This window comes from Haliotis cracherodii, unplaced genomic scaffold (genome assembly GCF_022045235.1).
Source record: "Haliotis cracherodii isolate W230 unplaced genomic scaffold, xgHalCrac1.p SCAF_2, whole genome shotgun sequence".
Classification (NCBI taxonomy): Eukaryota; Metazoa; Mollusca; class Gastropoda; order Lepetellida; family Haliotidae; genus Haliotis; species Haliotis cracherodii.
The window spans coordinates 27,526,061-27,548,264 of record NW_027266275.1 but is presented as its reverse complement, the minus strand read 5'-3'; the positions used below and the strand labels follow the sequence as shown (position 1 = coordinate 27,548,264).

At 40.8% G+C, this 22,204-nt stretch overlaps 1 protein-coding gene across 1 annotated transcript in view; it reads right to left on the bottom strand.

Moving 5' to 3' along the window:
* LOC139467917 (von Willebrand factor A domain-containing protein 3A-like) overlaps positions 1 to 21,822 on the bottom strand; it is a 29,412-nt gene extending 7,590 nt beyond the window's left edge. Inside the window, exons 1-25 of the mRNA XM_071249505.1 lie at positions 21,681 to 21,822; positions 20,321 to 20,425; positions 19,695 to 19,803; positions 18,766 to 18,893; positions 17,472 to 17,561; positions 16,861 to 16,915; positions 15,842 to 15,943; positions 15,448 to 15,554; positions 14,445 to 14,570; positions 13,945 to 14,053; positions 13,763 to 13,828; positions 12,648 to 12,779; positions 10,280 to 10,418; positions 9,911 to 10,014; positions 8,954 to 9,129; positions 7,778 to 7,897; positions 7,259 to 7,333; positions 5,756 to 5,850; positions 4,690 to 4,935; positions 3,860 to 3,978; positions 3,066 to 3,197; positions 2,545 to 2,665; positions 2,050 to 2,157; positions 1,087 to 1,184; positions 599 to 717 (exon numbers count right to left, since the gene is read on the bottom strand). Coding sequence (XP_071105606.1) covers positions 599 to 717; positions 1,087 to 1,184; positions 2,050 to 2,157; positions 2,545 to 2,665; positions 3,066 to 3,197; positions 3,860 to 3,978; positions 4,690 to 4,935; positions 5,756 to 5,850; positions 7,259 to 7,333; positions 7,778 to 7,897; positions 8,954 to 9,129; positions 9,911 to 10,014; positions 10,280 to 10,418; positions 12,648 to 12,779; positions 13,763 to 13,828; positions 13,945 to 14,053; positions 14,445 to 14,570; positions 15,448 to 15,554; positions 15,842 to 15,943; positions 16,861 to 16,915; positions 17,472 to 17,561; positions 18,766 to 18,893; positions 19,695 to 19,803; positions 20,321 to 20,425; positions 21,681 to 21,754 — 2,855 coding nt within the window. The 5' untranslated portion in view covers positions 21,755 to 21,822. The remainder of the gene's footprint in view (positions 1 to 598; positions 718 to 1,086; positions 1,185 to 2,049; positions 2,158 to 2,544; positions 2,666 to 3,065; positions 3,198 to 3,859; positions 3,979 to 4,689; positions 4,936 to 5,755; positions 5,851 to 7,258; positions 7,334 to 7,777; positions 7,898 to 8,953; positions 9,130 to 9,910; positions 10,015 to 10,279; positions 10,419 to 12,647; positions 12,780 to 13,762; positions 13,829 to 13,944; positions 14,054 to 14,444; positions 14,571 to 15,447; positions 15,555 to 15,841; positions 15,944 to 16,860; positions 16,916 to 17,471; positions 17,562 to 18,765; positions 18,894 to 19,694; positions 19,804 to 20,320; positions 20,426 to 21,680) is intronic.
* Between the last annotated feature and the right edge of the window lie 382 nt (positions 21,823 to 22,204).

Sequence of the window (22,204 nt, the reverse complement as noted above, 5' to 3'; positions counted from 1 at the left end):
ATCAACCAAGTGAGCGAGCCTGACCACCCGATCCTGTTAGTCGCCTCCTATGACAAGCATAGTCGCTTTGTACAGCAAGCATGGGTTGCTGAAGACCTTTTCTACCCAAGATGGTCCAACTTTCCTATAATATAAGAAATAGAACCCTAATGTTGTGCAGACACTGTACACACAGGCCACGGAGATCTAGACTGGACACAGCTACTAGCCCCTAAAAAAAAGATCCTGATGTGCAGACACTGTCTTTGACTTCAGCATAAGGCTGGAGAGATAAGACCCTCCGTCATAAGAGGTGTTATGGGGTTTAACGTCAAGATTATTGCACTTCTATAGCGACGTGCATGCATATGTGAGTGTGTGCGACTGCTTGTACTAGTCGCAGTTCAACATGGATACCCTACTCAGACACAGTGTAGCCCTTAATGTCTACACCAGACAGGGAAACAACCATCTTTTGACATTTTTTGGTATGACGCAGCCGGGGTTTGAACCACCAACATTCCACTCTCCAGGTCAGTATTCGTCAGTGGAGAGGTGGAGCCTCAACTAGCTGCAGCTGTTGCAGATGACTCGGGTCGAGGTACCACATAGAACTTACTTTGCTGACACATTCTTGTGAAGAGACTTGACAGACTTCTCTTTGTGTTTACAGTCAGGGCCTGACACCATCTTGGCAAGGTCGAGCTTCAGTTTCCCCAGGCCAAACAAGCGCAGCCACTAAACAGAACCAGACACAACTGTACAATAGTGAGTGAGTGAGTGAGTGAGTTGGGTTTAACGCCACTTATAACAGTATTCCAGTTATATCAGTAACAGTTTAATGTGTGAGGAAAGCCCAAAGTGATGCAGGTCTCAGACGTTTACCACATGAGTTAAATCCACGAGCATGGGTATGTTGACAAACCTTGAAACATCGAACCGGGATTCCAACCCAATACAACAGGAACAAGCAACAGTGTTACAGGAATCCCTACTGAACATCTGTTATGGCATGATAGATGAACTATAGTATTATGAAAGAATCAGGTGGTCCTTAACCTTCTTTGAGAAGTATATCTACACAATGCTTCTCTACATACAACATACCTCCTTAGATGAGATGGCATCTTCGTTTTCCGGTATCTGAGTCCGACCGATGCTTTTCCTGTTGACCTTCGTGTTCTGATACTTGGTATACACAGCCCCTGCAAAACATGATCAGGCTTACCTTCACATCCATGAAACACAATATCAGCTGCATCCTATCAAACATCACTTGTCATGGTCTTATTTCTCATATATCCCCATCCCCACCCAAATGTTTTGTAGCAGTAGCAAATCTTTAACAGATGTAAGAACAGATTCATGAAAGAGTGAGTGAGTGAGTTGGGTTTAACTCTGCTTTTATTCCAGTTAAATCGCGGGAGGAAAGCCCGAAGTGATGTTTGTGTCAGATGTTTACCACTTCGGTAAAACCCACGAGCACGGGTATGGTGCTGACAAACCTAGAAACATAATCGGGGCGAACCGGGATTCGAACCCACAATCATAGGATTCTGGCGTGCCCAAGGGATGCAACTCTGCACAGCGAATCGCCTTAGATGACTGGGCCACCCATGCCCCCCGATTCATGAAAAATATATCTGCAAAAGGTATTTAAAAGTAATATATGCACTGGCGGATCCAGAGTGGGCATGCAGGGGTTGCGCACCCCCTCCTTCTTTCAAATACCTTACATGTTAACTGCGCCCCAGGTACTATGCGCACCCTCTTTTTCCTGGTCCTGAACCCACATCTGAATAAATGTCATATTTGGGGAATTATTTCCCATAATCAAATAGAAATAAGATTAAATGAGTGAGTGAGTGAGTTTGGTTTTACGCCGCTTTTAGCAATATTCCAGCAATATCACAGCGGGGGACACCAGAAATGGGCTTCACACATTGTACCCATGCTTTACCACTAGGCTACCCGACTGCCCCAAATAAGATTTTAAAAAATAAAAACTATATACTACAACAAAATCCCTTTAGTAAATGAAGCATGTAGTGGATTTGTTCTGGGACCCACCCATGTCATGCTTGGTGTCCATGAAAAAGTGGGCGGACTGTATCCTCCGGGGCGCTGTCTTCACTCTCTGCATGGGATCCTTGGCTGACATGGGGCGCTCTCGCTGGGCTGGTTGGAAGAAAATAATCATAACAATAATAATAACTTAAATATATTTATAATGTGACATATACCAAGTGAACTCATGGCGTTCATGCCATTAAAATCCCCGGTCAATGGACCAGTGCGCATTCGATTTTCATTCCTAATCCATAGGGAGTATACATCCCAAGCTAGAAGTTTAACAGTCACATTACCATCTCATCCTACAAGGTACCCATTCACTGCTGGATGAACAGACGGACTGTGGAACATAGTCACTTGTCTAAGGAGACATCACATGTAACATGTGCTTCAGTGTGGGGCAGGACTGAAGACCTAGAAACTAGAAAGAGAATTGTTCTGCAAGAGGTCATCTTTATCCAAAGCTAGTTGTCATGGTTACAGCGTACTCACATCTGGGTGTTGAGCGCACCTCCCTTGCACTGGATGCACTGGATGCACTGGTGGGGCGCCACTTGATGGCCCTGGTCGTGTTGAGCGACGCGTCCCAGCTCTCCTTCTGTCCCTCCGTAATCTGTACAACAGTCACACTCAAAATGTAACCATGGTAACACTGCCATACTCAACATGTAACATTGGTATACACAACATGTAACCATGGTAACATAACCATACTCAACATGTAACCATGGTAACACTGCCATAAACAACATGTGACACTGCCATACTCAACATGTAACATTGGTATACACAGCATGTAACCATGATAATACTACCATACTCTAAATGTAACATTGCCATACACAACATGAACCATGGTAACACTGCTATAAACAATACTGCCATACCCAACATGTAACCATGGTAACACTGCCATACACAATATGTAACACTGCCATATTCAACATGTAACCATGGTAACACTACCATACGCAACATTTTACACTGCCATACTAGTGTTACAGCCCACCAACCTGTCTGGTCCTGGTGCGGGAGGTGGAGGGTCTGGGCGGAGGAGGGGGGAGAGCGTTGGTGCTGTACTCTCCCTTGTAGTAGTCAGAGTCTGGCGGGGCCAAAGCCTTGATCTGCTCCATGTATGGATGTTGCTGCAAGTTAATTAATTACAGTGAATAGGCTGTCATGATGTTGCCAGTATCACAGATGTCACCAGAACTATCCACCAACTGAATCTCAGTCATTCTTACAAGTGAATGTTCTCCCAGTATACAAGCACATAACTTTATTACAGCCCTATCTCTCTGGCCTGAAAGTAATCGAGTGTAGATCAGATGAAACAAATGATGATAGCAAGAGCAATGCTACATGAAGCAGTGCTCAGTAACATACATTCAGCCCCAGTTGTCAGCACAGTTGTCAGCTGTCTAAAGCAACGCAATGCTCCATGCAGAGTTGTGTCCCATGAGGGTGCCACAAAACTTTGATTGTGGGTTTGAATCCAAGTTCACCTTGATTATGTGTCTAGGTTTGTCAGCACCAAACCAATGTTTGTGTGTTTTAAAGAAGTGTTAACCATTTAAAACCTGCATCACTTTGGGCTTTCCTCCCACATCAAGTAGACATGACGTGATATAAGTGAAACACTGCTGCATTTAACCAAACCCCATCCACTCACTCACTCACACATCATCTCTTACTCAAGACCTGCCCCGGAATCACTATTGGCGCCATTCATTAAAAGTAACCTAGCAGTCACATGATAGACTTCAAATCCTCCTCACACTCTGACTTGAACTGTTTGACAACTTACAAATCTATTTCTGTACTTCTTCTTCACATTGTCCACCAACATGGCACATTTACGGGAGAAGTTGAGCGCTTTGTCCACCTCGGAGTTGACAAGTTGAATATCATCACTCTCTATTATACCTGCACACAGAGGCACCAACATGTCACATGTCACGACAACATCCTCATGGAAACATCGGCAAACATTGTCTTACCTAGATTCTTACTGTTTCTTCAACCCCTAAGTTTGAGAAACAGAATCCTACAGGAATGAATGCTGTTTTAAGCACTACATGAATATTGCATCTCTAATGTCACAGTTTCATTATGGACCTGGAAATAACGGAGTCTGGTTGGCAAACCAGTGGTTGACAGCATGAGCAACATCAGTCTCAGCGGAGGTGTGATTGGTTGGTTGGTTGGTTTGGTGTTGACGGCGGTCTGTTAATAATCGAGTCTGGAGCAGACAATCCAGTGATTGATATTATGAGCATCGATCCACGCAATTGGGATCGATGACATGCATCAACCAAGTCAGCGAGTCTGACCATCCGATCCCGTTAGTCGCCTTTTATGACAAGCATAGTCACCTTTTACGGCAAGCATGAGTTGCTTGAAGACCTATTCTACCCCGGAATCTTCACGGGTAAGCCGAGGTGTGAAGACACACATTCAGCCAGTTCAAACCAAATCCCTACCTCAGTCACTTCCTGTGACAAGCCTAGGATACTAGAGACATATTGTCACAGAGTCCACAGGGGAAAGACTTTAAGTTAGCAAGTGAACTAGGTGTTAGCGGTAGCCGATGTTGTGCACAGTGAGAAGGAACTAGGTAAATGATCGACATCCCACCTGTTTCTCGGAACCAGTGGAAGCGGCCTTTGCTGCAATGTGCCATTGTCCGCAGACATTCTGCTGTGCGTGTGATGTTGGCATAGCGACCAGGGATGGCACCATTCACATCATAATCATCAACATTGAACAGGATGCTGTGTAGTCTGAAGTTCCGGCCAATGGTCGCCTCCTCTATGAAGGAGGAGACAACTGTTCCCTGCTGGTCTGGCACACCACTAGTGAATAAATAAACGCCCTGCACACCTGCAAAAAATATATAAACTTATTTACGTTAGGGGACAGTTGTACTGCATGCAACATGAATTTGTTCTCAGACCCATGGAGAGAAAAAAGGAAATGAAGAAAACACAAGTTTTACATGAAATCCTGTATGTACCCCAAGATGCGAGGAGATTGTTTAACAATGTTGTGAAATACCAAATTTCACTTTCTATTAAAAAGGACTTGCTTGTCATATTTAACACAGTGACAAACCCTCCTCTGCTGTACCATGGACGGTGTTCCCTTGTTCCAGCAGGGAATTACAGTAAGGTTAAGAATTGGAATATTCTACCCAAATCTAAAGCAACTTTCATTTAGAGGGAATAGTCAATGTTGTGTCCCTGTGCACCGTTCCATGAAGTGATCTTAGCAATACGACCATTGCAACCTGATATTAAAGAATAGAGTTACGATTTTCTCAGCTAAATATGTTTTGTAGAATGGATGCCTGGATAAGCAATCAATTCAAATTATGTATATAACTTTTGTTCTGAATACAAGTAAAGTAATACTTTCAACGTATATTTCAACTGGACAATAAAGCATCAAGTTGCAAAAGCCTAGCTTTGAATGCAATGTATACATTTATTGACAGTCAGGGGCGGTTGGGTAGCCTAGTGGTTAAAGGGTTCGCCCATCACGCCGAAGACCCGGGTTCGAGTCCCGACATGGTTACAATGTGTTAAGCCCATTTCTGGTGTCCCCCTCAGTGATATTGCTGGAATATTGCTAAAAGCTGCGTAAAATCAAACTCACTCACTCACTCACTATTGACAGTCAAGGGTAGTTAAAGTCGACTCACGGACGCCATGCTTGTCCTCCTCCTCATTCTCCACCGCCAGGCGGAGGGCGGACATGAAGTTCCTACTGCCACCACACTGCAGGGCCAACACCCAGCTGACAACAGCAACATACACCGTCAGACAGGCTCGAGAACATATATGTAATGTTACATAGTTATACAAGAGTCATCAGAAGATGACAGCCCCCACAAATTCGAAAGAACAACTTATCTGACTGTTACTTTAAGTCCAACTTGATGAGAGAATTTCTATCCATTATCTCTGTCCATATACAAGAGTAGATATTGAGCTATCAAAACATTACCATGGAATTGGGATTCGGAACTTTGTATTTCTATGTCAGGTACACTTCACTTTGGACAGAGTCAAAATCAAACTTGTTGCCATGGAAACTTAAATTCTAAATATCACCAAATAGCAAAAGGCTACTGTTGACAACCTGGTCTTTGTGTGTGCACAGTTTCAAGTAAGAGTACCTATTAGTTTTAGAGATATGGTCCGGACAAATACTGGACCAAACTTGTTTTATCATTTATATGCCCTTGATTAATACATGTACCAAGTTTAGATGAAAAGTCCTTCACAGTTTTCAAGTTGTGGTCTGGAAACAACACCTACAACCCCACTCAATCCTTTGAGACGAAGTCCAAATGGACATCAAGAAAAATCAAAAAGCTAATAATCCGTAACTAGCAAAAGGCACCACTTAAAGATCTGTTTGATATATCTGCCAAGTTATATTAAAAAATTTTGAACTGTTTTTAATTCCTCTCCAGAAACGAAATGATTACAGACAGAGGGATGGACAGATGGAAGGACGGACAGACAGATGAGCCATCGACTATATCCCTCCATATTATATGCCGGGGGTATAAAAACAGCTGTTTAAGAATTACTTGATCAAAATGTATATTAATTTATGCTTTTATTGAAAAATATTGATACATTTTCTTGCAGAAATTCTGCCATTTAACATCAAGCCTTGGTAAATGAATCTAAAATTGATCTTGGCAATACTGTAAAACCTGAAAATATTGAACTATTCATTTAACAATACAACATGAGATTATGTAATGATGGGATTTGACCTTTAGCAGATATCATTTCCCAAGGTTCCAAAAAGGGCAGCGACGGAATGTCATTAAGGGCACCCTTATGCCAAACTGAAACTGACATTGGTGTTGTTCCACACAGTAGGCTCATCACTGCTATAAACACATTTGTGCTTAACATAAACCTACAGTTGCCTATCAGATTAGCATGTTTTCATAAAATATTTTTCAAAAGTGAGCTACAGAGCATTTCCCTTTGTTTATACACTCTTTTACCCTGAACAATCACCAACAACCTATCTGGTAGGTTATGGAAAGAGAAATATGGAAATGAATATTGTCCATAGCCAATATAATCTAGCAAGTGAAGTGATTCAGACAAAATTGAAAATCTGATTAAGTTGTGACACAAAGACCGTGTGGAAAGGACGCCAGTGTTTCTTGACTCACTTCCATGCATCCTGAAGATTGAGGGCCGTCGGTTTCACCATCGTCGGCTTCCAGCGCCGAGCCCCACTCCCAAATCTGTCAGGAAAACCACAGGACGTGAGACAGAAACATAAATCCTTAGTTCTAAAGATTTTATCATAACCTGATTATGCAATAAAACAAGCATAGGAGCATTTTATAAGTACAATATTTAACCCTTTACTCCATTTTCTAAGTTTGAGTAATAACTAACTCAGTTGCTAGAAAGAGAATTGGCAATATCAGAACATCTTATTTTTTTATCAAATATGTTGATGATCGAGTAATTCAATGAAAAACATGAATCAGATGCCGCCTCTAACTCCTTATGTATACTACTCAAAAGAAGTTAAAGAACACTCAATTTTTTCATAAGACTATAGTTAATCTGTCATATAGCCATATGAGAAAATTGGGCTTTCTTTAACTTATTTTGAACAGTCTGTATTAGACGAAGGGTCGTCAACCTCCACCCGATACACACAGTGCAATGTGACGTACGCAATGATGTTGAAGTAGTCCTTGTTGGCCATCTGCTGCTCCATGACGAGGCGCAGCGTATGCTGGATGTGAATCAGGTAGTTGACGTTGGACACGGACGTGTCGATCAGGTACACCACACTAAGGACAACAAATACATCATGTTAGGTCGGGGTACGCAGAAGTAGAGAGGGATGGGACAGCTGGTAGGCCAACTACTGTCAGGAGTGTATGTTGTTGTATGCCACAGTCATCAACATTTCATCCATAGCTCAGTGGACTGTAAATAATCGAGTCCGGACCAGACAATCCAGTGACTGACATCATGTGTATTGATCTACACAATTGGGAAACGATGACATGCATCAATCAAGTCAGCGAGCCTGACCACCCAATCCTGTTAGTCACCTCTTACAACAAGGATAGTCGACTCTTACGAAAGGCATGGGTTGCTGACGATCTATTCTAATCTGGATCTTCGTGGGTCCTATCCTTATGTAAATACAATTAACCCTAAGCATCAAAGATTGGTGAAGCAATAGTGAATCATTTTTTTTAGATATATCCAGTTTTTATGAAACTATTCGGTGGCGGACAGATTCCATAATCAATTGGATAATATTATCAGCAACATTCTTCTTACAAGGAGTAGATGAACCACTGCTTGATAATATCAGCAACTTTCCTCTTACAAGGAGTAGATGAACCACTGCTTGATAATATCAGCAACATTCCTGTTACAAGGAGAAGATGAGCCACTGCTTGATATTATCAGCAACTTTCCTCTTACAAGGAGTAGATGAACCACTGTTTGATATTATCAGCAACTTTCCTCTTACAAGGAGTAGATGAACCACTGCTTGATATTATCAGCAACTTTCCTCTTACAAGCAGTAGATGAACCACTGCTTGATAATTTCAGCAACATCCCTCTTACAAGGAGTAGAATACTAAGGGGCCTAGTTTATCACAGGTCCCAGGGGGCTGAATACTGTAGACAATCATACAACCATAAACGTTTCGTCAGCAGAAACATTATCATTCATCGGACATGAGAAATTATGATCAAACCATGGTTTAGGAACAATGGATGGCTCACCTAGTTCTCAACAATGAAGCAATCAATATGAACTGAGATGAGATCGTGAACAAACATAAAAGAGTTATCACAACCCTCATTGACAATATTGTCCTCACTTCCTCTCCACCACGGTGCCCAGCAGCCTCCTGCTCCCGGACGCCAGCCAGTCGATGCGGCGCTCGTACAGCGCCACGCTCTCCGTCAGCTGCTTCTGGTACTCAAACAGCTGTGTCATGTCAACGTGGATGTTCTTCACAGAGCCATCATGCCATGTGAACTGCACCATTGCTTTCTGCAGCAGAAACAGGGAAGGAGGTTGGTTTAAAGCTGTTTTCAGTTGTGTTAGTGTGACGTCGTCATGTGGGAGGAAAGCTCATAGTTTAACACTAATACTTAACACACTTTTGAACAGTTTTTTTAGTTGTCAGCGCTTTGATTGTCTTGTTTGTTTGTTGTTTAACGCCCCACTCAGCAATATTCCAGCTATATGACGGCTGTGTGTAAATACTCAAGTCTGGACCAGACAATCCTGTGATTGACAACATGAGCATCGATATATGCAAATGGGTTACGATGGCATGCATCAACCAGCTCAGCGAGACTGACCACTCGATCCCGTTAGTTGCCTCGATTAAAATTTTGAAAACTGAACAAACATTCCGGAATGTCTAATATATGGTTGAGATTGAATGGCATTGCTTCCCATGTACTGTGCAATGCCTCCTCTGTTCAAATGTATATCCCACGGAAGCGAGGGATAGACGATAATTTTGACGGAATCAGTCGTACGAGACGTAACTGTCGTTCGGAATACACCATGTTAACGTTTTCGAGGTTGCATGATTAGAAAACACATTCTGACTATCACTTTCATGATCTGGTAAGCAACACTTTGATTGGTCTGATGAAAAGTCGTTCTGTCGTGAATGAGAACTAAGATCTGATTTTAATGAGACCGATGTTTGCCAGTCTTATTTTGACTTTCATCAAATTGTTTTGTTTGCTCATTTGAACAGTGTGTGTCTGTTCCATCTGTCAGTGAGGTGTAAAGAGGTCCACATGCAGACACTGACCTCATGGACTTGTGATTGCACAGCCTTCTTTATGATCGGGATGAACTCCTCACGGTACGAGTATGCGTTGGGAGCCAGCACCTGGTACAAGTCCAGACGCTTCGCTGAAAACAATCCCTTGTTAAAAGTAACTACATGTATATGACATACTGATAAAATCAAGCAAATGATGTGGATTTACTTTGAATAATATTTCTGTGATATCACAGCTTGTCAGCCCAACGTTTGTAAACCGTAGAAGCTAATCACTGTGAGGAAAAACTCACAGACACAGGCATGGTGCTAACAACCAAGAATCAGGATAGAGGCAATCTGTCTACGGGACACAACATGATAAATCAGAAAGAGAAAGGAGTTTGACCAAGCTACCTTTGAGGCCATGTTGGATGAGCCAGTCCACAGATGATCGGGGCTGGAATTTGGGCATGTCCAGTCTCAGTGGCAACTCATGGCCTGGGGGGCGGGGCAGGAAGCGGGACTGAGGCAGCTTTTGAACCTCATTGCTGATCTGTGTACGAAGGAAAGGATCACATGGTTTCATAAAAACATTTCCACAACTGGGACTTTATCAGTAAGTTGTCAACTGAGGGCCTGTCAAAAAAGACAACTACCGTATATCGCTGTGTATAAGGCGACCCCACGTATAAGACGACCCCCCTGTACACGCCTTAAAAATCAACCCAAAATCCTATACTCCGTGTATAAGGCGACCTGGAATGAAACACATCACAAGTCTGACTGATATACCGGTAGAAGATTTAACGTGCTCTTGCCGACTGTAGCGTATTTCACACACGGACATCACAAATTAGTTAAACCTTATATATGCAATAAAAATATGTTTATCTTGCGTTGTTTTTTTTCTACAATGATAGGTCGCGTGTGTAACTCCGGCACACGTCGCCATTTTGTGTTTACACGGTACGACACCAAATTGGTGCCCGTAAAGTAAAATTCATTTATGAAGTAATAACATAAAAGAGACAATGGTGAGTAATTTAATCGCCAATTAACTATGTTGTAACTAACTAGGCTTATGTTTGCTTCACATTCAGCGTGTTTATTCCACAATCACTTGTACACACCGTCTCCAACACTTGTTAATACAACTGTAAAAACAGCGGGAATTGATTTCAGCTTCACCGGTTATCACATGTTAGGTCACATGTGCAATATGCAAATGATTACCGGTACTTCCGGCTCTCTACTCACGGATGTTGATTGTTTTACCGTGTCAGCTGGTTTGACAATCTGCATCGAGGAGAGGGTCATTTCAACTTTATTTGCAGAAATTATTAAACTTTATTCAAGGAAAAGAGATACAAATCATGTTTATGTATGGAAATAGTTATTTGAACAGTTATTTAGGACGAAATGCGAAGTTTTATTGTCAAATGCTGGGCTGGCTATCGGACGCCGGTTGACATCGCCAGTGGAAAAAAATGTGAGATCTTCGACTCCGTGTATAAGACGACCCCCCTTCTTAGCCCCCTCATTTTAGGTATGAAAAACTCACCTTATACACAGCGATATACGGTATTTCATTTTATATCATTATGATAATTGGGTGTGAGTGAGTTGGGTTTAACGCCACTTTTAACAGTATTCCAGTTATATCATGGCGTGTCAGCTTAATGTGGAGGAAAGCCCGAAGTGATGCAGGTCTCAGATGTTTACCACTTCGGTGAAACCCACGAGCACGGGTATGGTGCTGACAAACCTAGAAACATAATCGGGGCGAACCGGGATTCGAACCCACAATCATAGGTTTCTGGCGTGCCCAAGGGACTCAACTCTGCACAGTGAATCGCGGCGCCTTAGACAACTGGGCCACCCGTCCCCCCTCATTATGATAAGAAACTAGACAGATTTTTTAAGAATTTTACATGAAGATGATCTTTAATGTTGGGGACAAGAATGAAATGAAAGACAATATTAAACCAATCTCTTTAAAATCAGATCTTAGTTTTCGCTACCGCTAAACAAAGATCTGAGGACATCCCATTACAGGTCACGTCAAAATGACCTTTCGTTAATTTTGACCGACCAATGAAATGACTGACAAGAAATCGACATTAGCCAATCAGAAGGCAGCTTTCTCGAGCTTTACGACACCGGTTTCAAACTGGCGACTATTTTCGAAACATATTTTGACGTATTCTCGATTAAAAATGTTAAAACTGATAAGAAGAACATTCTGGAATGGCTTAGAGTGTATGGATATACTCATAAAACCTGTTACTGTCATTCTGAATACCCCGTATTAAATATTTCGTGGTTGCATGATCAGAAAACACATTCCGACTGTCGCTTTCACGATCTGGTAAGCGACGCTGAGATTGGTTGGATGAAAGGTCGTTCTGACGTGACCCGTAACGGGATGTCCTCAGATCTTTGTTCAGCGATAGCGAGAACTAAGATCTGATTTTAATGAAATTGATAATAAACAGATTTTTTATTCCACCTGAGGGCGGACATATTTTTTTTCTTGTATTAGAGATTTTCTCAGTCAATATGTCAAGAGTCAGCAGTTATAAGAAAAGAGTAGAAAATTATGATATGAGGTTACTTTCATAGAAACAATAATGAATAAAAAAAAAATTAAAAAAATTAAAAAAATAGCTGTTTTTCTTAGGGACATTTTATTTTTTATATTCATAGTGTTCAACTTTTGTTAAATTTCAGGTAGACAAGAAAACAACTGGTCAGTGTCACCAACAAAAGGTTAGAGTCTGACCTCGTTCATGATGCTGATGAGGGCACTTCCCATCATGCCCTGCCTCATCTCCTTGATCTTGTTGATGACGTCCTGCGCCTTCTGTATCTCCTTCAGCAGCAGGCTGATGTCCGTCCCTGTGTAGATCTTCTCCTGCAACAACATCAGCATCAAGTGTCAGCACAAACACATAAGGAGAATCACATCATATTTATGTGACTTTATATCAGACATTACATGACAATGGTTGGGACATTTCTGCAATAAATTAGATCAGAGACCTGTCAGTGTCCATCTTCCCGAGGCAGGTGAGTTAACTGACTATCAAAGTCCAGTTTCCACCCTTGCCTAACTAGGCTGGTATTGTGGAGTTACATTTCTGCTTGACAAATGAGTCTATGCATAGTCCAATCAAAATCTCACACGGAAATTGAAATCCGGTTCGTAAACTGTCGTGCAGATTTCTTTCGAATGCAGGATTTGCAAAGAATGTGCACCGCCAACTCGTTGACAGCAGATATTTTCAAGTTCTTCTCATGTTTTTAATCAAGGTGCTCACGTGATTTGATGCATTTCGCGATGTAAGACCCGTTTCATCACAATATAGATCTTGATTATCGATCAGATCGTCCTGACCGGGTGCCACCATTTTGTGTGAAGCAAACGCAAGTGATACGAGAGGTGGAATCTGATTGGTCCATAGGAGAGGCTTAGAAGGGACATAACTGGTAATAGCCACTGGTGGCGCTACGATCGCGCCCAGTAATTCCAGCCTAGTTCGGCAAGGGTGGAAACTGGACTTTTAAAGTCAGTTAACTCTCTTGCCTCGGGAAGATGGTCAGAGTCCTACATGTTTAATGTGAGTGAGTGGGTGAGTTGTTCTTTTAACTCATTTCAGTTAAATTACAGGGTGTCAGCTTGGTGTTAGGAGGAGAGCGCAGACTGATGGAGGTCTGAGACGTTTACCACTTTGGTGAAACCCATGAGTACGGGTATGGTGCCGACAAACCTAGAAACAATCATGGTAAACCAGGATTCAAACACATGATCATAGATTTCTGATGTGCAGAAGGGACACAACTCTGCACAGCAAACAGTGAAGTGACAGGGCATGAACGAGAAGCAGAATCTCCTACCTCACAGCTGGAAGTGTAGCAGTGGTAATTGCCCTGGGATGCCGCAGCTATACTACGTAGCGTAATCTGGAACAGACAAGGTCATACGTAAGAAATAGAATCCTCTTTAGTAACTTGAGGGACAATATTACTCCATCTACAGTTTGTGTTCTAAATTCAAGGAGTATCTGTGCAAGACTTACGCTGGTGAGTTCATTGCTGCAGTCGTACGCAACTGCGTGGAGAGGGATGTCACGGCCGACGATCAACTGCTGGACGTAGTCACATAGGATCTCCGTCGACTGGTCTGGGCTGCAAATATATGACAGACAGCTTCTAACAATGGCTACTAAAACAGTTTTTTTCTATATCTTACACACACTTTGCAGCCTGAAAATAAAAAAGCCTCATCTTGTCTTCAGGCATCATTTTGAAAAGGTCTACTCTTAACTTACGGACTACAGTGTGATAGCTTTACAGTCAGTCTTTGGTCCAGACAGATTCTGTCTTTGCTCCAGGAGACATGGTCTTTGGTCAAGAGAGACTACGTTTTGGCCTTGAATGATTCAGTCTTTGGCGTAGAGTCACTGTCTGTATTTTATCAAGATTCTCCATGCCAAAGTTGTCACCTCAGGGTAGAATTACTAAACAACACTGGTATTTTTCATCGGTTAGAAGAATGACTGAACTGCCATATACTCACACACTGCCGAGGACCAGGATGACTGTGTCGACATCGGGCAGATTCATGACATGCTTCATGGCCTTGAGCAGGTTACTGCCTCCCCTTGGCTCAAGCCGCTCCACCCACTCCTTGGCCTCCTCGATACTGCAACACAACAACAGTTACATCAACACCAACAACAGTTACATCAACACCCAATCCTTGGCCTCCTTGGCTTCCTCGATACTGCAGCATAAAATCAACAGTTACATCAACACCCACTCCTTGCCCCCCTCGATACTGCAGCACAACAACTGTTACAACAACACCCACTCCTTGCCCTCCTCGATACTGCAGCACAACAACAGTTACAACAACACCCACTCCTTCCCCCCCTCGATACTGCAGCACAACAACAGTTACATCAACACCCACTCCTTGCCCTCCTTGATACTCCAGCACAATAACAGTTACATCAACACCCAGAACACTTACATCAACACCCACTCCTCGCCCTCCTCGATACTACAGCACAACAACAGTTACATCAACACCCACTCCTTGCCCTCCTCGATACTACAGCACAACAACAGATACAACAACACCCACTCCTTCCCCCCCTCGATACTGCAGCACAACAACAGTTACATCAACACCCACTCCTTGCCCTCCTTGATACTCCAGCACAATAACAGTTACATCAACACCCAGAACACTTACATCAACACCCACTCCTCGCCCTCCTCGATACTACAGCACAACAACAGTTACATCAACACCCACTCCTTGCCCTCCTCGATACTACAGCACAACAACAGTTACATCAACACCCACTCCTTGCCCTCCTCAATACTGCAGCACAACAACAGATATATCAGCACTACTACACGCATCCCCAATATGCATCAATAATATGTATCTATGATATGTATCTATCATATGCATCTACAATATGTATCTATAATATGCATCTAAAACATGCATCCACAGAGCAGTTGTACATTGTATACCAGTGTAACTGACTGACTGTAAACAGACTTACATTCTCCGATTGACGTCTCTCATGACCGGCCACAGAGGTTCAATGTCTGTTCCAAACTCCAGCAGATACAGGCTCTGCTTCTGTGACAGTTGCTCATCCAGGAAATGCTGCAAGGAACAATACTAGATGAGTGCATGTTGTTTTACACCATAGTCAGCAACAGTACAGCTATACTACTAAAAAGAAGTTAAGCAGCACCCGAATCCTTCATATTACTATAGTCAATCTGTCATAGCACTTTGATTTTAAAAGTGCTGTATGTTAAGCTAAAGTGTATGTGTGTCATCCATTCATTTGAGAATATTAAGATAGCAAGACTAATGAACACTGGCTGAATGGATCTTCTGGCTGAAAGGGATCTCTTATATGTAGTCATTTTCCTTCATGCACTTACCATAAGTGATTCTTGGAATGCTGTCTGCCGTCCAAAGCCCATGTTGGCATTTGATACATCCAGACACACAGCCACTCGTTCCCCTTGTATGTGTCCAAACATCTACAGGCAACACATTCATGGTTTGTTACTCCCCGTGAAGAGATCACCCGTTAAATAAACATACAACTGTCTCACATATTAATACCAAAGCGTGTGCTTATGTACTGCAAGAACACATTTCACTAACAAATATTGAAATTTAGAGGAGCTGATTCACACTCGGCGACCCCAGCAACCCTGTTGCTCAGTATTGTTTTGCCGGCGGATCTTGCAACAAAATTCCACAAATTACGTCATAGGGATTTGTGACCTGATTGTAAACTTTGTGGTGTAGGGCCAAGTTCCACAAGACAACCATAGCGTAACAACAGTCATAAGTCTATGTGAAAGTACGGGAGCCTTGATAACCTTAGCGCTACGAGGGCTCTGTGGAACGGAACCCTGAATTCTAAAGGTAGGCCAATGTATTTGTTAAACTCAATAGGATTATGATATTGATCCCATAGATGCCTGCCTATTTACACAAGACAGTGTAATTATAACAAAATGTAATAAATAGCAAGTAATAAATAAAATACTAAACTCGCTCCTGTGTAATACAAATTTTATGAAACGAATGAATAGTTCTGGTATTTGACTCACTTTCGCTCATCAGATACCAGAACTAATCACACATTTCATAAAATTGGTATTATACAGGAGCTTGTTTAGCTTTCTATATACATCTCATAAATACAAATTAAGATATACATCAATGTTTATGACTTTCATATTAGTTATATTGTTAAGGATGAAAATATATGGATGTCAATATTTTCACCTGATGAAGGAGTAAGTATATACTCTGAAACATTGTGTTCCTCATAATGAAGAAGTTGACATCCATATATTCTCTTCCTTATGTGTATCACTTCTAAATGCCGTTCAAATACCAGACATATTGTTGATAAAGTAATCAGAAAATAAGGTATACTCACCCTTTTGCTGCCCTGAAGTAACCATTTGATTCTCTTTGTATAAACCTCTATGGCTCTGAAGAAACAAGTTATTCCCTAAAGCAAAGCTCAGAAAAGACACAGTGTGTTGTATGTGATAGATCAGTGGAATATTGGACATGGTCCAAAATCTATTGTAAACCAAGTGCCCTATCTGGGGGGAAATTGTGTGCTATTTTCTTAAATTCAGTGGTATTTTTATACTGCATTCAATACAATAATGTATTACAAAGCATTACAACTTTCCTTACTGACCCTGTTATCACTGAAATACAAGTCGCTCTGTTAACATGGCTTAGCCATAACATTGTAATAACAGGAATTGGGAAACATATATGTCCAAGTTGGTAATTGTAACAGATTTGGTGCAGATTTGGGGCCCAAATACTGTCCTCGGAGTCTGAGCAGGTCTCGGATAAATTCCTAAAGGCAGATATTTTTTCAACTTCATTTACTTACATTGATTACAATTAAATAATTTGATTGATAACTGAATCTGATTCCTTTTGTCTGATATTGTGCAGTGAATTTCAAAGAAATATTCACCATAAAAGTACATGTATTTACTTAAAGATTCAAAATGGGTCACTTACATGTTAAGTTTGTACTCGAACTCATTCACATCATAGGCATCAAATTGTATGTGGTGGTTCACCTTCCCTGTCTGCTTCTCCGGTGTCAACCTGATCACAAAAAACATGGCTAGTAAGTCTTACAAACTCAAAACATCACATTCTAAATATTTATGAAATTAAAATGAATGTTCTATATTGCATTCCCCAATATTCGAACTGTACTAGTCAAAAGAAGTTAAGGACCACCCACTTCTTTAATATTACTTTAGTTAATCTGTCATCACATCACATCACATGACAGATTATATTAATATGAAAGAGCTGACATGACATATTAGTGAGTGAGTTGGGTTTTATGCCGCTTTTAACAGTATTCCAGTTATATTACTGCGTGTCAGCTTAATGTGGGATGAAAGCCCGAAGTGATGCGAGTCTCAGACGTTTACCACTTCGGCGAAACCCTTGAGCATGGGTATGGTGCTGACAAACCTAGAAACATAATCAGGGCGAACCGGGATTTGAACCCACAATCATAGGTTTCTGGTGTGCCCAAGGGACGCAACTCTGCACAGCGAATCGTGGCGCCTTAGACGACTGGGCCAACCGTGCCCCAACATGACATATTAACTAAAGTAATATGAAAGAATTGAGTGATAGCTGCTATTTTCAGTAGTGAACCTGGAACGCTAATTACAACATTTTGCAATAATTGACTGACAACATTGCTGGGGATCATAAAACGAGCAGTAAGTTACATATTTTAGCAAGTGTATCATCTTGTATCAACACAGAAGAAAACGTATCGTGTATTGTATCGTTGCAAGAAAACTTACGATGGACTGGTGCACCGATGTATCGTTTCAATCCTAATGAATAGCATACTAGTTTAAGAAAATGAAGTTTCTGCCATGCAAACTTGTGATTGATGGAATGTGTTTTGCCAGGCCAGACATTGTAACCTCACAATCCTCACTTAGTCAATTCTCAACAAGCATGGACACAGGGGACCTATTCTTCCGGTATTTGAAATGTAGTTAAATAGTTAAGGAATATAAAATGAAAAACAATTATTACTCACTTTCCCATTTCACCTAAAGCATGTTAAGTGAGTGAGTGAGTATGGTTCTACGCCACTTTTGGCAATATTCCAGCAATATCACAGCGGGGGACACCAGAAATGGGCTTCACACATTGTATCCATGTGAAATCGAACCCGTGCCTTTGGAGTGACAAGCGAACGCTTTACGACCAGGATACCCCACCGCCTCCATTTCACCTTAAAATCCCCTCAGTACAGGCCTGTGTTACTCACTTCCCAACTTTTCCTTTATCAATCAGCTGCTTCAGTGTAAGTTTCAGGAAATCCACACTATGTACTTTGAGCCATTCCTGAGAATTTTGCTTCTCAGAGTTAACCATTGCCTGAACATCAGCCATCCGCTGAAAAGTAATAATCATAATATTCTGAAAATGTCAACTACGTAAAGCATGTTCAGATAAACAGACAGCTACAAGCTGAGGTTCAACAGAGCAAAAGACACATCCAAGTAGCTGTAATCAGTAAATTGTAGTTATGTCAGATCAATTTATTGTTTTGTTTTAAGGATGTTATTGTCAAATTGCTAATATGCTAGATTCAAAATAATTAAAACAAGAGTTTGCCAGTAACGTGGCTATATGCCCCGCCCCTGTTGCAGAATTTATGACATAATTAAATCTAAACAAACCCTAACCTTTTTTAACCGAGTTGGAACTTGTCATGGAAATTGTACAAAAAAAGTGTGGAACCTAAGCCCATCTTGTTGCCATGGATACGTAAAAAATAAAAATTTCGAAAATTTCTTAAGAGCAAAAGGCACCAGTTCAGCATGTACCTGACAGACCTGCAAAGTTTCATGTAAAAATATTGAACGGTTTATGAGTTAAGCTCCGGGAACGAAACGTGACAGACGGACGTACGGATGGTCGGAGCCCGTTTCTATATCGCCCCCAACTTTGTTGGAATCTTGAGCCAAACAATCTTGAGTAAACAAAGTGTGACTGTTAAGTTAAAGTTTTTTTATGTTAATTTGCAGTAAATCTGAATTCAGACACATCTGTAAAACAAGAAAAGAAATTGGTCTGGCCTAAAGATTTGATAAACATGGTAAAATAATATTTGCATCTATACGTAAATAAAGTTTCTGTTCAACAAGTCTCTGAAAATGATACACGTAATTCTCTATCTTTTTCTTAACCAACCTGCAGGTCCCTGGTCTGGTTGACATGGGTGACTGTGAGGGGATGGGGTGGCCTGGCACGGCGGACTCTGACAGGCTGCCACGCCTGTTCTCTTTCCTCATCCGAGTCTCTGTCATTGGATAAAACAAACAGGTTCCATAAGATAATTAAACTTTTTGCCATTTTTTTAAACGATAACATGTGCTATTATTTTCTTAATGAAATGTATAACTTGCTCTTTCATACATTTATATGAAACATGTATGCAGTTTTGTAACAATTTCTACGATCATGATTTAAGTTCAGTGATAACGGCTGTATCACACTGACATTTTAATATTTGTCAAAATTTGAGGCATTCACAATAGTTAAACAATACTTAAACTTTGCCGTTAAAAATCATCATAAACAGGTGTATTCATTCACATGGGCAAGAAATGCATACATAAATGCAAATCAAATCTGGAAATGCTTATGCCTGTATGTGTGATACGCTTTAGCATGCAGCTGTATTCTAATCAATTATGATGAAAAACGGGTTGTTAATTCTGGTTTCAAAAGTATGGAGTTGGCAATGATGTTTTACAAGCCAAGATGTTTTGAGTGACTTGACCCCTTTATTTAACCTATCATCTACAACTGCTTACCCGAGAATGTCATCAAAGTCATCATCATCATTGTCATCTATATCTTCATTCCTCACGCTGTCATCGTCATCACCAGAGTCCTTCTTCTGGTCCTGTTTCTCCTCTCTGTTGATACGAATCATGACAGTAATACAACAAGAGCTGCTGCAGAATATGGTCAGCACTATTTTAATTGGGATATAGCTAAAACGGCACCTCAGCAAAACGACACCGATTGACGAAAACAGCTACTATTGTCTGGCGAGAATGGCACCTTATTTCTTTTTTACCTTGGTACTGAAATACATGATATTAAACTCACATGGTCACTTGCAAACACAAATAATCATGAAATGTTAAAACAAGTTTACATTAGAAACTATAGCCTCTACTCCAATTTACTCGCCGACTCGTATTGGGAGGCGCAACTAAACTTATTGTGAAAACATTACATGCTTTGAATTAACATAAATGAAATTAAACTCACATGGCCACTTGCAAACACAAATAATTGTTAAATGTTAATTGGCTTAAAACAAGTTTACATTAGAGATGAGCTTCTACTCAAATTAACTCAATGTCAAGCTGAAACTGAGTCTGGCGGAAATGTCAAGAAATTGGACTACAGGTATAATATGAATTTAATATATATTTTAGCAATCAGGAAATAAATAGCACTTTTACAGATATTTCATATATATCTCCCCTTCCTGACAGCAGTCGACATCACAAGAATGTTTCCCGCCCAAGGAAAACATAAAGCATATAAATATATATTAAAACATAAATCGTTCTTATCGTTATCAAAAATAAATGTGTGGTTTTTGCCCGACAATTTTTCGCCTGAGAAATCGGTGACATTTTGCTGAGGTGACAATTTAGCCTACACCCTTTTAATACAAGGATCAAAGGGCTAAGGATACAGTTGGGCTAACCTATCCTATCGTTAACGCAACTAACCCAAAGAATCATAAATATGTATTATATATATACATAATTTGTCTTGAGATATGTCTAGTTTTTATGATACTGTTGGGAGCTGAACAGTTTCAATGATCTCACGAAACAACATTACATATATTACAAATCAATACATTCATATGTCCAAAATGAACGTGAATATTTTTTGTGCCTGTACACTAGCTCGTCAAACAGTTAAAATATTTTTCTGTTGATAAGAATAATAAGATTCTCACTGCACTTTATCTTCAGTGATATATTATTAAATCTATGCAAATAGGAACCAGTCATGCATCACACTTAAATAGTTTAAAATGTACACCTCATTTAATCATCTGGCCAGGTTGTGATGGGTCGACTGACGTGTTGACAGCTCGAATAACAACCATGCATTATCACGGAAAATATTAACTGAACTTACCCATATTCCTCCTTGATGGCGTCGAAATCCTGGCTTTTTTTACTTTTACCAAATAATCCATCAATGAACGACATTGTTCTTCTGTTATCGTTGCTTATTTTATTGTCCTAGTCCATATCTCTCCTGTTGATGCTGTTGCCATATAGCCGACTAGTTCCGCACAGCTGCGCGTAGCGCATTTTCATTGGTTAAAATTACGGGCACCTGTTCGCATTACTGGTTTTATGCTTAGGCGGTGTTGCAGCGCGATTAAATGCAAGCGTGTTGGGTCTACAGACGGAGCCCGATACATCGCTGCTTCTTAATCGAAATCACAAACGTGAATGTTTTGGGTCTTTTCTTTCATTTACCCTGTTAGTCTAACCGTGAATGAAACTCAATTTATTTTGACAAAAAAAAAAAAAAAAAAAAAAAAACAGTTGTGATGATACAATGATTAGATTTCAAATTCGTAGTAGGTAAGCGTTTTTGATTAACTATCATGTGTACTAATATCAGTTCATTTTCATAGTTCCAATCACCGG